The 15,997-nt window shown below is 39.7% G+C and overlaps 1 protein-coding gene across 1 annotated transcript in view; it reads right to left on the reverse strand.

Annotated features, from left to right (window-relative positions):
- Positions 1 to 9,302: 9,302 nt before the first annotated feature.
- si:ch211-225b11.4 (thyroid adenoma-associated protein homolog) overlaps positions 9,303 to 15,997 on the reverse strand; it is a 38,698-nt gene continuing 32,003 nt past the window's right edge. The window contains exons 29-31 of the mRNA XM_015606250.3: positions 15,653 to 15,919; positions 14,263 to 14,465; positions 9,303 to 12,615 (exon numbers count right to left, since the gene is read on the reverse strand). Coding sequence (XP_015461736.3) covers positions 12,377 to 12,615; positions 14,263 to 14,465; positions 15,653 to 15,919 — 709 coding nt within the window. The 3' untranslated portion in view covers positions 9,303 to 12,376. The remainder of the gene's footprint in view (positions 12,616 to 14,262; positions 14,466 to 15,652; positions 15,920 to 15,997) is intronic.

The following is a 15,997-nucleotide window of genomic DNA, read 5'->3' on the forward strand; positions in this document are numbered from 1 at the left end:
TTGTTGGTGAGTGGGTGGGTGGGTGTGTTGGGTTGTTTGGGAGGGGTACTATTAATGACTGCAGTCCATTACAATTATTTTCACATTGTTTTTAGCTATCTGGTAATGTGGTAATCTATGATCAGGAGATCGGGAGATCGTTGGTTCGAATCCAGGTCATGCAGCTTGCTTGCCATCAGCTGCCAGAGCCTTGAGAAAGCACAGTAGGCTTTTCTCTCTCCGATTGGGTAGATGGCACTCTTCCCCCCCTCTTCATCACTCCTAGGGTGATGTCAATCAGCACAACGCGTCTGTGAGCTGATTTATCGATATAGAGTAGCTGCTCTTTCAAAGCAATGTTCAAAAAGAGTTGGTGGCTGACTTCACATGTGTCGGAGGATAAATGGGTGGGTGGGACAAAAAAGTGAGACCAAGATGGTTGACCATTATGACCAAGCTGGCTGACCAGCTCCACTACCAGTATGAACAGTCTGACAACAATAGTCAACTTATATGATTGAACTGGTCGAACAGCATGAAGGTTATTAGACTAGTATTAACAAAATGACCAACCTGCTTGACCAGTATGACCAAGCTGTTCAACCAGTATGAGTAGCAAGATCAAGTGGGTTGACCAGAATGATCGCATTTGTCAATTAACATGACCAAGCTGGTGGATCAGGATCAGCATGAGAGTAGTTCACCAGACCAAGATGACAAAGAGACCAAGATGGTTGACCATTATAACCAAGCTGGTTAACCAGCATGACAAACATGACCATGCTCCTCTACCAGTATGAGCAATCGGCCCAAAATTGACCTAGCTAGTAGAACAGCATGACCAGTATGACCAAGCTGTTCGACTAATATAACCAGCAAGTTTAAGAGCAGAATGACCACATTGGTCAACCAACATGACCAAGGGAGTTAATTAGCATGGCAAACATGATCATGCTGCTCTCTACCTTTATGAATAGTCTGACCAAAATAGTCAACTAATATGACCAAGCTGGTGGAACAGCATGATGGTTGTTCACCAGTATTAGAAAAATGACCAAGCTGGTTGACCAGCATGACAAGTATGACCATGCTGCTCTGCCCGTGTGAACAATCTAAACAAAATTTACCAAGCTGGTAGAACAGCATGACCAGTATGACCAAGCTGTTGGACTAATATGACCAAGCAAATTTCAAGCTGGTTGACCAGAATGACCACATTGGTCAACCAACATGACCAAGCAAGTTAATTAGCATGAAAAACATGACCATGCTGCTCTACCAGTATGAACAGTCTGACCAAAATAGTCAACCAATATGACCAAGCTGGCGAAACAGCATGAGGGTTGTTGACCAGTATTAGCAAAATGACCAAGCCAGTTGACCAGTATGGACGAACATGATCAGCATGACCAAGCTGGTCTTACTGGTCATGTTGGTTGACCATATTAGATTCTGACCAGCTTGGATGACATAAACCTGATCAAGGCATAATGACCGGCCACAGTGGACAGAGCAGTGACAAATGGCAATGGTAAGAATGATTATGACCAATGGCATCTGGCTAGAATTGTCCATGTGAACGGACACTAAAAAGCAAAATCCTACAGGTCAGTCCAGAGACATGGCAAAAGTCATGGGAAATGGGGGACATGGACATGATACCAGTTCCTATCGTATCATATTGGCTTGTCAATTGCAGTTAAAACAGACATAAATTTGCTCATAACTTTTTAGTTCTGTCCTCGGCTTTTATGCATCAGTCATCACTAATCATCCGTCCACTGGGGCACCAAAGATCAAAGACCAAAACAACCCTTTTATGCAGCAGCAGTGAGGGGTTTCAAGGCCAGAGAGACCCCTGGCACCGGCACTAACACTGGCATTTAGTTGAAAGCGCGAGAGCAAGGTCTGGAGCGTCATATGACTGTCAGCAGTGGTCATTCAGATACTGCAACAGCTGCTGCTTTCCCACACTCACAACACAACACAACACACACACACACTTTCTCTCTGGCTCACTCTACGCCAACATGTTTTTAAGCTTTGTTATCATTTGTAGGCCATTTCTGTCCATGTCCACGAATCAGAATCAGTTCAGTCTGTGAGATCATGTTTTACGCAGATTACACTGTCCTCGACTGGCCATTAGGTACATGTTGTTCGTTGATGTCCTTCTGGAGATGTTTCAGATGATAAGATAAAAGTGGAAAACAAAAGAATTGTGACAGCTCCATCAGAGGGAGGAGACTTTTAAAGCCTTCCAAAACTGAATAATGTTCGGGACTCAGACACAGTCTCAGGCTTCAGTCCTTGCCTGACGACTTACTTGTTTAGTTCTTTAATAATGTCTTCATTAATTTTATGCATTTTACAACCACAAATCACCCCCCTCAACTCTAACACCCAATGCTCACTCTATCGATACAAGCTTAAGTTTACACGTTTACATTTAAATTTTTTACATGTTACAGTTTTTTACAAATCATGATGTTATGTAAGCAAAAGTTTGGGAGAAGGACCACGCCCACACTCCACGCTCTAACTCCACCCCCTATCAATCAACCGCCCTATAAATACCTGCCCTAACTAACTACCTCTCGTGACGAAAGTTCGCAACCCACCCTCAACAACCCCCTTTTTTCTACTCTTCCACTTCTTATTAAATAAAAGGGGGGGATATAACTGCACGCTTCTTCAGCACGCAGTTCAGAACTTCAGCCCAAATTTCCCTGAGTGAAGAAATCATGTCTTCAATTTTTCAAGCTTCCCGTTAGCTATATAGGTCAGTTTCATTTATTCCATTGGTTTATCTTGGGTCTCTCAGTGTTCTTTCAGTCTAAGGCTATCACATGTTTGGCCTGTAATTGGCAAAAACTGACAAGCTTCCTTCTTTTTGCAGACCCTCCAAACAGAGTTTACAATCCATTGGCATATTACATTCAATTAAACGAGACATAAATGTAGTAACCTCTTTCCAATGAATGTACAATTCCCTTGCCCTTATCTTTACTGCATTTAACAGTGATCAGGTAGATTTGGGTTAAAATGATAAAGTAGCTTTTAAATAACCATTTGTACTGTACCAATTGAGACCTAGTATTAATAGTTTGTTTTTGTGCCAACAGGAACAACATAAGTTGTTCCAATGATCAGTAGAGATTTCTGTTTGCAGATCAGTCCTCCATGCTTTTAAATATGAAAAACTACTTTCTTTTAAGTCTAGAAATAAAATTTTGTAGAATTTAGAAAGGATCCCGATGATGATGATGAATGGCTTTGTTCTAGTTTAGTAGAGAGGACTCATTAGGACTCCTAATGTGAATTCAGCCACCATCTTTTTTTGAACTGCTGCTTATGATGCAGCATTGCGGAGTAGCATCACAGCGTTCTCGGAGGAAAACGCAGCGACTCGGTTCTGATACATCAGCTCACAGACGCAGCCTTGTGCTAATCGACATCACCCTAGAAGTGATGAGGAGAAAGAGCGCCATCTACTCTACTGTACCCACCCACAGAGAACAAGGCCAATTGTGCTCTCTCAGGGCTCCGGCAGCTGATGGCAAGCAAGCTGCATGAACAGGATGTGAATAAGCAATCTCTTTATCATAAGTGGCAGCGCTTTAGACCACTGGACATCTTAGAGCCCAAAGAAAATACATTCAATGTGTATTTTCATAAAGTACATTAAATAAAAAATGTATTTTTAGTATTCTTTACCTGATTTAAACATACTTTTAATGCTCTTAAGTATACTTTTATTATACAAGGGAAGATTGGAGTTTCCCAAATCATTAAAAGAAGGTTTTTCCGTTGCTATCTGAGTTTATTTGCTCTCTTTATTTGCATTCTGTCCCTTTTTAACGTTCTCACTCAATCTCTCTGCTTCTCTCTCTCTCTCTCTGTGTCCATTAGCAGTGTGTGATCAGGTTTCTCTGGGTGATGGAGTGGTTTTTATTGATGGTGATGATGTAATGGTGGTCAGCAGTAGCAGTAGAGATGCTGAGATGATGCTGAGTGGGTTAGGTAAGTGAGACGGCGGTGGGATGCAGTGGTCTTTATGCCTCATTAGGGATCCATCTGGCAGGTGAAGCTCCTGCCTCGGGTCCACAGTGCAGTCACGTGACCCCTGTGCGCATCATTCAGGAATGCCTTCATGCATTTGGACTCACTGTGTAGCCTGGTAACAGTAGGGGCTGTAATTCTGAGACCATTTATTTAATTAATTAATTAATTAATTTAATTAATTTGTGTTTTTGTCTAACATGTTTTGCATTACATGACTTATACAACAGACATATCAAACTAAGGAATGCACATCAAAAGCAGGGTTTTTCAGAACTGTGTATAAGGAGCTCAGTAGGGTCCACCAGGCTATGATCGGGAGATTGGGGCTGATTTGAATCCCGGCCATGCAGCTGGCCATCAGCTGCCGGAGCCCTGATAGAGCACAATTGGCCTTGCTCTCTTCCCACATTACTCCAAAGGGTGATGTCGATCAGCACAAGGCGTCTGTGAGCTGATGTGTCAGAACTGAGTCACTGCTCTTTTGTGATACTACTGTTGCAATTCATTGCTCTCATCACTGACCTCGCATGTAAAGCCGGTGTTGTGCTGAATTCAGCACCCCCGCCAAAAAAGGCACCCCCTCTCGCACCCACGGGAGTACGCACCCACGGGAGTACCCTCGGGAGTACGCACCCACCCACCCACTTTTCTATGCTACACAGACTTATAAGAAATAAAGAAAAAGAAATGTCACCTGCAGTCTCTTCCAAGAGAGGGTGCTTTTCCTGGCGGGGGTGCTGAATTAGTGCATAAATCTGCATTCCCGCCATGAAAAGCATCCTCTTTTGGCAGCACATCTGCATCGTATTCTTGATAAAAGTGGAGATAATCGCTTTAGCTCATTTTAATTAGAAACGCGCTTCCGAGAGAAGGTGCTTTTCATAGCGGGGCTGCAGATTTAGGCGCATTTTTAAAATAATAATTTATTTGGGGGGGACAAATCCACCTATTTCTGATATTTCTGATATCGACTATTCTGATACACGTCCCACCCACCCCCCTGGTTCCTACTCCAATGTGCATCAGCAACAGTTGGAAAAGAGGCGGAATCTGTCTTCACATGTATCGGAGGAGGCACATGTTAGTCTTCATCCTCCTGGTGTGTTGGGGCAGTACTAGTAATAGGGGGAGTCCTAATGAGTGGGTTGGGTAATTGGCCTTGTAAATAAGGGAGAAAATGTGATAAAAATTTGAAAAATAAATAAATAAATAATACTTCTGAACCTTTTACTCCACATTTGTTTGAAGGAGTCTTTATTTTTTTTATAAACAGGTTTTTAAAAAGATTTGTTCTTCTGGACTCAAAAACTACTATTTAACTTTTGTTTTCAAGAGTAGATTTAAACAAGGTTTGTTTTAGGGAGTGTTCAAGCCTTTTTACATGCCTTGTTAATACGATCCTTGGTTTAGAATCTGGTCTAAACTTTTAGGTGTGAAAACACTCTAAATCTCTGGGATGGGGATGATGCAGCAGGCCTTAATCTGAAGTGGAGGGAGGATCCTTGGGAATGCTTTATCTAGGTCGTCAGTAGCCTCAATACTGAACACAATCAGAGCACATATCCTCCCTAGTTTGCACACAATACCTGCATCAACTCCCAAGTGGGCCAACTGTATAAACACCATCCATATGGGAAGATTTCTGGTTCAAACCGCAGCTATTCACAGAGAATGTCTTTCTAAAGTATTGGGACATTGATGAACATATTCTTTATTAGAAAGAGCTCTCATGATTAGCATTAGGCATGGATTAGGCAACTAGGTTAATGCAAATAGGAACATTTTATCCTACTCTTTCATGCTGAATTCTTTCAGCTGGGTTATGTTCTTTCATTGTCTGAAGAGGATTAAGATCCAAAAAATACAGTATGTTCAAATATGTTAAAACATACAAAGATTTGTTTACAGAGTTTATCAGAACAATCCCACAGAACCAGCTCAGCCTCCTCCTGCCTCAGTAAAGACCACCAGGGGTCTGGATGGAAAATTTTACCAGCACACAGAGCCACCAGATCCAAACCGCTGGAACGTTTTATTTTGGAAAGTTTGAGGTATTAATTAGGACAGCCGAAGGAGGCCAGACTTCCAGAGAGCCAGTGTGTAAGAGTGTGTGAGCGAGTACCGTCTGGCAGGAGTGTGTTATGGGGCAGGAAGTTGACCATCTGGCCTAATTATGTGACTATTTACTGCCATTCTGTAGAATGCTGTGGTGTGGCCGGTGTATAGTAGCCTGTGTCCACATGGAGAAACAATTACACATTTTGAGCACAGAGTCTTTTCTAGGTCAGACTCTTTTTTTTAAGTTATAGAAGGATATAGAAGCAGTGTCTCGCTCTTATCCTGGGCATTAAAAGACAAAATGATAGATATAGCTGGCATGAATAATAAATACAGCTCGGGAAAAAAAATAAGAGATCACTTGCAAATTATGAGTTTCTTTGATTTTACCAAATTAAAAACCTCTGGAATATAATCAAGAGGAAGATGAATGATCACAAGCCATCAAACCAAGCTGAACTGCTTGAATTTCTGCACCAGGAGTAAAGGCATAAAGGTATCCAAAAGCAGTGTGTAAGACTGGTGGAGAAGAACATGCCAAGATGTATGAAAACTGTGATTAAAAAACAGGATTATTCCATCAAATATTGATTACTGAAGTTCTAAAACTCTATGAATATAAGTTAGTTTTCTTTGCATTATTTGAGGTCTGAAAGCTCTGCATCTTTTTGTTATTTCAGCCATTTCTCATTTTGTGCAAATAAAAGCTCTAAATGACAATATTTTTATTTGGAATTTGGGAGAAATGTCTGTAGTTTATATAATAAAAATATAAATATATACCTATAAATAGCAAATTCAGATAAACTGACTCAAAAACTGAAGGGGTCTCTTATTTTTTTCCAGAGCTGTATATATTAAAGTCTCTTAATATCATATAACATGATAAGAGACAGAGATCTCCCCAAAAATTGGGGAAAAAAATCAAATCAAGAAAAGAAAGATCAAAAGAAAACTGCATAGAAACAGAAATACTAAAAAGAGAGAAAAGTGAGATAAAGGCACAGAAAACTAAGAGAGGAAAGAAAAAAAGTAGAAGGCCAAAATTGAAAAAATGAGAAAGACAGAGTAAGAGAGTGAAAAGTAAGAAATTAAGAAAGATAGAGGAGATATAGAATAAACAATTTAGAGAGTGAGTGATGAGTGAGAGAGTAAGAGAGAAAGATTGAGAGATGGATGCAGAGAATGAGTAATAAAGTGAGAATGAGTCAAAGAGAAATGAATAAAGTGAAAGTGAGCAAGCCAGATGAAAGAGACTGGAAAGGAGTGAGAGAGAGTGTGATAGAAAGAGAAAGTGTGAGACAGATGCAAAGACAAGAGTGGAGAAAGAGAAAGACAGCAAGTGAAAGAGTGCGAGAAGGTGAGAGTGAGTGAGAGAGATAGATGCTGAGAGAGACAGAGTGAGAGAGTGAGGTCAAAGAAAGACAGTGTGCGAGAGAGAGAGTGAGCGAGAGTCATAAAAAGAGACAAAGACAGAGCGAGAGCAGAATGAGAAAGTCATAGAAAGAAACAGACAGAGAGACAGAAAGAGAGATGTTGAGTGAGAGAGACAAAGACAGAAAGATACAGAGTGAGGTCACAGAAAAAGAGAGAGTGAGGGAGAGTCATAAAAAGAGAGAGAGAGAAAGAGAGAAAGAGAGAGAGAGCAATGTGAGATAAGAGTCCTAAAAACAAACAGACAGGAAGACAGGAAAAAGTGAGAGGAAAAGAGAGAGAGAGGGAGAGAAAGAGAGAATGTGTGATTAGGAGAGAGAAAGGGACAGTGTGTGAGAGAGAGAGTGAGAAAGAGTGTGTAAGAGAGAGCGAGAGAGAGAGGAAAAGAAAGAGAGGGAAGAGAAAGAGAATGTGTGATAGAGAAAGAGATTGTGTGATTAAAAGAGAGAAAGACACTGTGTGAGAGAGGGAAAGAGAGAGAGGGAGAATGTGTGATTGAGAGAGAGAGACAGTGTGTAAGAGATAGAGAGAGAGAGAGAGGTTGTGGGTGTGAGTGGAGATGCTGTGGGTTGGTATAAGGCAGTTGAAACCGGTCTGGGAGAGAAAGGGGGTGAGCGAGTGCGATGAAGAGCGCGAGAGCAGTCTGAAAGCTCAGCCACACACCACAGCCCTGTACACAGCTCTCCATCAATCATAATACTATAATACCCACAATCCACTACTGCAGCCCCACCTTATAAACACACTAGACTGCACCCCTGACGATGGCATGCATCTGTCTGTCCAAAGGTTTGTGGATCTAAGGCACTGCCATAAAATCCCGGTCATGCAGCTTGCTTGCCATAAGCTGCCAGAGCCCTGAGAGAGCACAATTGTCTTTGCTCTCTCTGGGTGGGTATAGATAGCGCTCTCTCCCCTCATCACTCCAAAGGGTGATGTTGATCAGCACAAGGCTGCGTCTGTGAGCTGATGTATCAGAACCCCGTCGCTGCACTTTTCCTTCGAGTGTGCTGTGATGCTACTCAGAAATGCTGCATCAGCAGCAGCTCCAAAATAGGCGGAGTCTGACTTCACATGTATCAGGGGAGGAGTGTGTTAGTCTTCACCAGAGACTGTAAAAAAAGATGGACGCGTGTCTCCGTTCCCATTCATTCAATGAAAATGAAGCCAAAATCTTCCTCCATGTTGGCGATCCTGAAACCCGAGTCTGCGCAGTAGAGACCAGAGGAGGGAGAAAGATTGTGGAGAGACAGCCTACTCATTTAAATAACCCCGCCCCTGAGTGCAGCCTCGCGGTCACAGACTGCAGAGCGGAGCGGATGGTCTGTTATTGGTCCCGCCCATAACCAGCCCTTTTACAATAACCACACCTTTTTTGAATAGAGCTCAATAACGTTTTAAAAAACGAATTCTGTGTGGATATAAACATTTTACAGTATAATCAGAGGTTACACTAGCTGCTGCATTTAAATAATGGAGGTAGAATTACAGTATATTAGAAAAAAACGTGATTGAAAGTTGTCTGTTTTGCCATTGAAACCTATGGGGATGGGTGGAGTTACACAGCTTTCTGCAGCAGGGGGCGCCCGACCTGTGGTGGCTTCACTTTTGAGAGATGATGCTGTCCAGCTATATACAGTCTATAGTCTTCACCCTCCTGGTGTTTGGACTTCAAAGTGATGGGGGAGTCCTAATGAGTGGGTTGGGTAATTGGTCTTGTAAATTGGGAAGAAAATGGGATAAAAATGAAAATTAAAATGTAAAAATAATTAGCATTTTTAATAGTAGTACTCTACATCATTCAAATATACATTTATACAGATAAAAGACAAATTAAAATGAAAAAGAAAAGCTTTAAAATAAACACTTCAGAAAATGTTATATATACTTTAGTTATGTATACACGTTATAGAAATATCCAAAAATGTAAAGATTTCATCCATTTTGTTAACATTTCTATACTGTAAATGAGCTTTTTTAAAAGTCTTAAAAACACATTTAATACCGTATTTTGTTTTATAGCAGCATTTCATTAAAATTTATACATATTTATATTAGCTGAATTTAACATATTAAAAACTACATCAATATCCTTTAATCTTCCTCATCTTTTGTTCCTAAAGGTGTTCAAACCTTTTGCATAGGTCTGTACACAAAAGACATGAAATGCCAAAAGTCATGGGACAGCAGTAGCCCATGTAAACTGATCATAAAGTGTGACCTCAGGGAATGTCCCAAGACAGTGTATGTCGTGAGGTGCTATCTTGTGAGTGAGGTTAGGGCCAATGTACTAATAGTCCCATGTCCCATGACATAAGGCATATCATCATATGAACATTTCCCTGTATTAAAGGAGAACTCCGGTGTAAAATGGAGTAAAACATGATAAAAAGTTCTTACCTTTGATGAATAGCACACTTCAGTTCTCCCACAGCGTTCTGAGATCCAGAAATTTTAACAGTCTGTCCAAACACCCTTCAGACTGGATGACACGAGGCATAATTTGCCCTGATAAATCACTTTTTCCACTGTTATCCAGGCTGCTACGCTGTGCGGAGTCTATGTATATATATCTATGTCATTATCAGTACAGTGATGCCGGCGCTCGGAGCTGAAACTAGCGTTATAGGATGTAAACAGTGGTTATTAATAGGCTTCTTGTGCACTTTTTAAGTTATTAATGCCTCGTTTTAAATGTCAGGGCTCTCCAGATTCTAGCAAAGAGGTGTGGAGCTACTTTAAGCAACTAAATAACAGTGGAAAAAAAAAAATTTATCGGGGCAAATTATGCTCCATTGTCACCCAGTCTGAAGGGTGTTTGGAAAACTGTTAAAATTTCTGGATCTCAGAACGCTGTGGGAGAACGGAGGTGTGCTATTCATCAAAGGTAAGAACTTTTATCATGTTTTACTGCAACAAAAGTCCATTTTACACCAGAGTTCTGCTTTAAGGCTGGCTCAAGACTGGGTGAAAGGCTGAGACTGGGTACACAGGAACTGAACGTAACACTCATGGTCACACAGTTAATGACCAGAGAGTGTTGTGGAGTTGTGGAGAGGTGGAGATGGAGGGCACTTGGCTGCAAACCCATTTATGCTCTGGCCAGCGTCCACAGTAATGTGATCCGGCTCTGACTCCACTGCAGTCTTCAGTCCGCTGCTCTTACATAACCACGTCTGCATGCAGGAGGAACGGCAACACTGATCACCTTTCACACGCACATCTGTTCCCACACTGCTGTCTGATACTTACATTATCACTGAGATACTCAGCACTGTGCACAGGCTGGAGGAGAGGTAGTTTACTTATTTTTTATTAGAGCATATTTGAGTCCCAAATGCACCACATATTAATACTATAAGATAAATACTAGATACTGATCTGAATAATGTGGGATTGGCAGGTTCGGTTAAGTTTTTCCATTATACATGGTGAAAAAAAAATGTTGTACATTTTGCACATGTTGATAATACTGCAATTATAATAAGAATAATAAAAAAACTGTTTTTTCAGTCACCTGCTGCAATTCATTACAAGTATCATTTTTCGCACTACATGGTGCACTTAAAATCCTTTAATTTTCCCAAAAATCGACTGTACTCTTCTGAAGTACAGCATTTAAAGCAAGTTTCAGTGAAGTTTCTCCAGCACTGAGGCTGAAGCAGCATTAGCATTAGCCTCTAACCACAGCACTAGCTCTTTTGCCGTTCGTAGGCGAGTATATCAGACTGTAGCCTGCACTTTTACTGTGTTAAATCAAGCTACGGAGGACGAACTGCTAGCTAAAATCGGCCAGGTTTACCGAAACTGTCTAATAGCGTTAGCTGCTAACCGGGCCTAATGCTAATGCTGCTGCACCCAGCCTTAGTGGAAATCTGGAAATCTAAGTTTACTCTAAATAAACGGAAGTGCTTTACTCACCCAAATAAACAGATTTTTTTAGGGGAGAAATCTGTGTAGATTAACATCCAGCACTTGTTTGTCTTTAAAAGAAAATCTTTAAGTATTTATGTTTAAGTTTTGTTTAATTAGCGTTACTTAACTTAGTTAAGTTCAAATCTTGAATTTATTGGGTAAAAAGTTTAGGAACACATTTCAGTGCAGTCCTATAGGATGGTTTTGGCCAGAATAGTTTTTTTGTGAAGGCTATTTGTACAAATACTACATACAAGCACAATATTACAGCTCAGAGCAGTACAGTAGAATTGGCTCCAAAAAAACGGGGGAATTCATTTAAAATTACGAACAATACTTATTTTAAATGAAACTTTTTACATACATATGAGGTTTTTTTTGGAAATGGATGTTCTCATTTGAAACCTGCATAGTTGCAATTATTTATAACAACATAGTCTAGTTTGGTTATTATGGTATGTTTAGACAGCAAGTGCAAATCTATTTTTTTTTGGTATATCTAGACTGAATTCATATTAATTAGATTTTTTACAGCTAAAAACGACATTAATTTTTTATTTGATGAAGCCTGTTTGCATCTGATTTTGCAAATCAGATCTGAACCATATTTGGAGGCAGTTTGAAATCATATTATATTGAGATCAGATTTTAACGCCTTATCTGCATCACTTACACAACATGCGAAACAACAACCTATTCAATTTATAGGCCGTCCAAAAAGAATGCCATAGGTTAGTTTCTTATGCCGTGCAGACAGGTTTGTGATGTTCAGAAAGGCAAATCCAACCTGATTACATGCAAATAACAGCAAGGAGACTCTTCTCAACTGATATGACTTTCTGATTTCACTAATAAGGATTAAACCACTTCAGAATCTAAAGTTGGATTGGGTCTGATGGATCCTCAGACTTACACACAGTTCCACTCATTCAGTCCTCACAGACTGGATGAAGACGCTGGAGATGAAGACCCCGTGCACGCTGAGCTGAGCGTGAGAGTCCAGCAGGTCCTGAGATAAGGTCGAGAGGTCAAGCAGGGGTCCGAGCTTATCTGAGACCCTGAGCAGCTGCAGGAGGAACGCAGCCCTGGAGAACAGACCACAAAGGGTGCTGTGGAAACGAGGCTCCATCAGCAGACTCAGCCAATCAGGACCCAGATTTCCACCTAGACGACACACAAGAGAGTCATTGTCACGCTAATCAGGATCGTAATGATCATTGTGCAGCTTCCCCTTAACCAGATCCCCTTCTGCTTAATTAAGGCTAATGACCCTGTTCTCAGTGTGTGTAGAAGAGGAGTGTGAGAGCCTCATATAGAACCATAGATAAACACTGATTTATAAAAGGATGCAATGAAATGGACATTTTTTGGCCGAAACTGAAATCAAATATTTTGCCAAAAAATATATATTAAATACAATACAATATGTTTTGCAGGTTTTCATTAATTTAGGTGTTTTCCATTAAAATAAGCAAACAGATGTATGAAATCCAATCTGATTGTTCAGATTAAAATGTTTTACGCCCATGATTTGGATAATTCAAGGATTCAAGGAGATTGTATTTTGTTACTTCACATCACATGTAGTACATGAGGTGGAACGAAATTGTATTCTCACAATTTTTTTAAATAGATAAATATAAAGACAAAATAAAATTGAATAAAAACACAATAATAAAATAGATAAGATAAATACACAAAAAATAAAGGAATAGGGAAGTAGCAGCAATATAAAGTCCAATATGCAAATTGCTATAGCAACATGATGATTATGCATGGATACCAGTAACATGAAAAGGGAAAAGTGATAAAGGATCTCAAAAGATTTTTAAAATTATGCAATAAAATTGGGATTTTTTTTTGGTTGAAACTGAAACAAAATAAAATCAAATATTTTGCCACAAAAACATACAGAATACAAAACAATATTTTTTGCAGGTTTTCATTAATTTTGCTAAGTTTTATATATATTTTTTCATTAAAATAAGCAAAAAGATGCATGAAATCCAATCACAGTGTTTATTCATAGCTGTGGTAATTAGCATGATCTGGCCAATATATCAGATTAAACTGCATCTAAAAAGAAAAAGGATTGAGGTACAGGCAGAAGTGTGCAGTTTGCTCCCAGTTTGCAGCCCAATTATGTACAAATGATAAATACTGAACATTTTCAGTATTTTCAGTATTTTTTTTCTCTTTCCTTCCCATTTCTGCATTTGCTCTGCATTTTAATTGTACAAACATCTGGATGTTTAGGGAATTCTGTACCTTTACCGCTAGCTCAGTAAAGCCTCGTGTTATGTTTCCTACAGTTTCAAAAATACACACAAAAATAAAGAAAAAAAAAAGTGTGTGTGAAGTCTTTTTTCCTCCCAATATGTCCATTTTTCAGATGTGTCCACTTCTACTTTTTCCATCAACTGAATTAAATAAACAGCCTAAAAATATTGAAACAAATGAAAAAAACTTGGACATCCAAACAGCTGGTTGTATTTGTGGTGATCATGTTATTAAAAACGCTCATGTCTGGAATAAACTTTTTTTTTATTATTCTAAAGAATATAAATGGCATTTCCTGGCGAACTATTATGGCACAGGTGTTTTCACACCTGTAGTTGCGCTTCTCTGTTCTGAATTAGTTGATGAGTTCGTTTACTTGAAGCGTTTTCCACTCAGTTTGGTTTGTTTTCACACAGACAAAAACCTAAACACACCAAAAAGTACCACAAGAAACCAAGCAAGCACAATGTCTCCTCTGATTGGTCAGAGCGCATATAGTTGTGCAGTGTGAATATGGTCAGTTTTAATTACCTATCTGAAGACTCTTGCAGATGCTGAGGTTCTCACGGACAGATGCTGCATTCTGTTCTGCCCACTGATCCAGCTGCTCTGCAAGAGAAGAGGATTCTGGGTAACGCTGAGCGAGGCTCATCAGGTGAGGCAGGACGGTCTCAGAGATAACTGAGGGCTCCAGAAACACGTTGGCTTCGTCCTGCTCGTACAGACTGCTGCATCTGAAAAACACACACAACAAAATCACTTCCAGCAGACACTGAATACACACATAATAAACATCTGCTCATGTCCAGATCATGAGGACAATATTTAGATCTGACTGTGCCTTTATATTTGTAAAAATGTTTTCTATATACAGCTCTGGAAAAAAATAAGAGACCACGTAATAATGATGAGTTTCTTTGATTTTACCAAATTAAAAACCTCTGGAATATAATCAAGAGGAAGATGGATGATCACAAGCCATCAAACCAAACTGAACTGCTTGATTTTTTGCATCAGGAGTAAAGGCATAAAGTTATCCAAAAGCAGTGTGTAAGACTGGTGGAGGGCAACATGCCAAGATGCATGAAAAGTGTGATTAAAAACCAGGGTTATTCCACCAAATATTGATTTCTGAACTCTTAAAACTTTATGAATATGAACTTGTTTTCTTTGCATTATTTAAGGTCTGAAAGCTCTGCATCTTTTTTTGTTATTTCTCCATTTCTCATTTTCTGCAAATAAATGCTCTAAATGACAATATTTTTATTTGGAATTTGGGGGGAAATGTTGTCCGTAGTTTATAGAATAAAACAACAATGTTAATTTTACTCAAATATATACCTAAAAATAGCAAAATCAGAGAAACTGATTCAGAAACTGAAATGCTCTCTTCTCTTTGTTTATATTTTATTTTCACAAAACAAGGAACCCCAAATCAGCATTTATTCTCTGTCTTATACTCAGATATGTCTGGTTCTCAGATACATCAGATTTTAACCCAGATATGCACTGCGTATCCGATTTACAGATACAGTTCTCATATCAGTCTGATTATCAGATAAAGTTGATTATAATATATGTCTAATTTTTAAATAACTTCTGATTCTCATATACAGATGCATCCCAACAAATTTGAATATCATTGAAAAGTTACTTTAATTCAGTAATTCAATTCAAAATGTAAAACTCATATATTATATAGATGAATTAAACACAGAGTGATCTATTTAAGTATTTATTTATTTTATTGTTGATGATTTTGGCTTACAGCCAATGAAAATTTCTCAGAAAATTTTAATATTACATAAGACCGACTGGTACTTTTGGCAGTGTGGGCAGTGTGCCAAGTCCTGCTGGAAAATGAAATCCATGTTTCCAAAAAGTAGTAGGCAGTTCTGCACAGTTACAGGTGTGAACTCACTGTGTGTGTTTGACCTCCTCCAGCAGGGAACTGAGATCACACTCTGGAAGGTGACCCACCAAAGCCTCCAGGATTCCCTCGCTCTCCCACAGTTCCCTCAGCAGAAGGTCCAGCAGGGAGCGCAGTGATTGGTTGATCTGCTTGAGGAAGCAGCTCTGAGTAGATAGATCAGATTCAGACCTGCAGAGGATGGCGGCGAAGACGGCAGCCTCGGCCCTGACCTGCTGACTCGCATCCTGCAGGAGGTGCACACCTGTACTGATCAACCTGCACACGCCCACGCACGCACACACACACACACACACACACACACACACACACACACACACACACACACACACACAC

Source organism: Astyanax mexicanus, chromosome 22 (assembly GCF_023375975.1).
Source record: "Astyanax mexicanus isolate ESR-SI-001 chromosome 22, AstMex3_surface, whole genome shotgun sequence".
In the NCBI taxonomy this organism is placed as follows: domain Eukaryota; kingdom Metazoa; phylum Chordata; class Actinopteri; order Characiformes; family Acestrorhamphidae; genus Astyanax; species Astyanax mexicanus.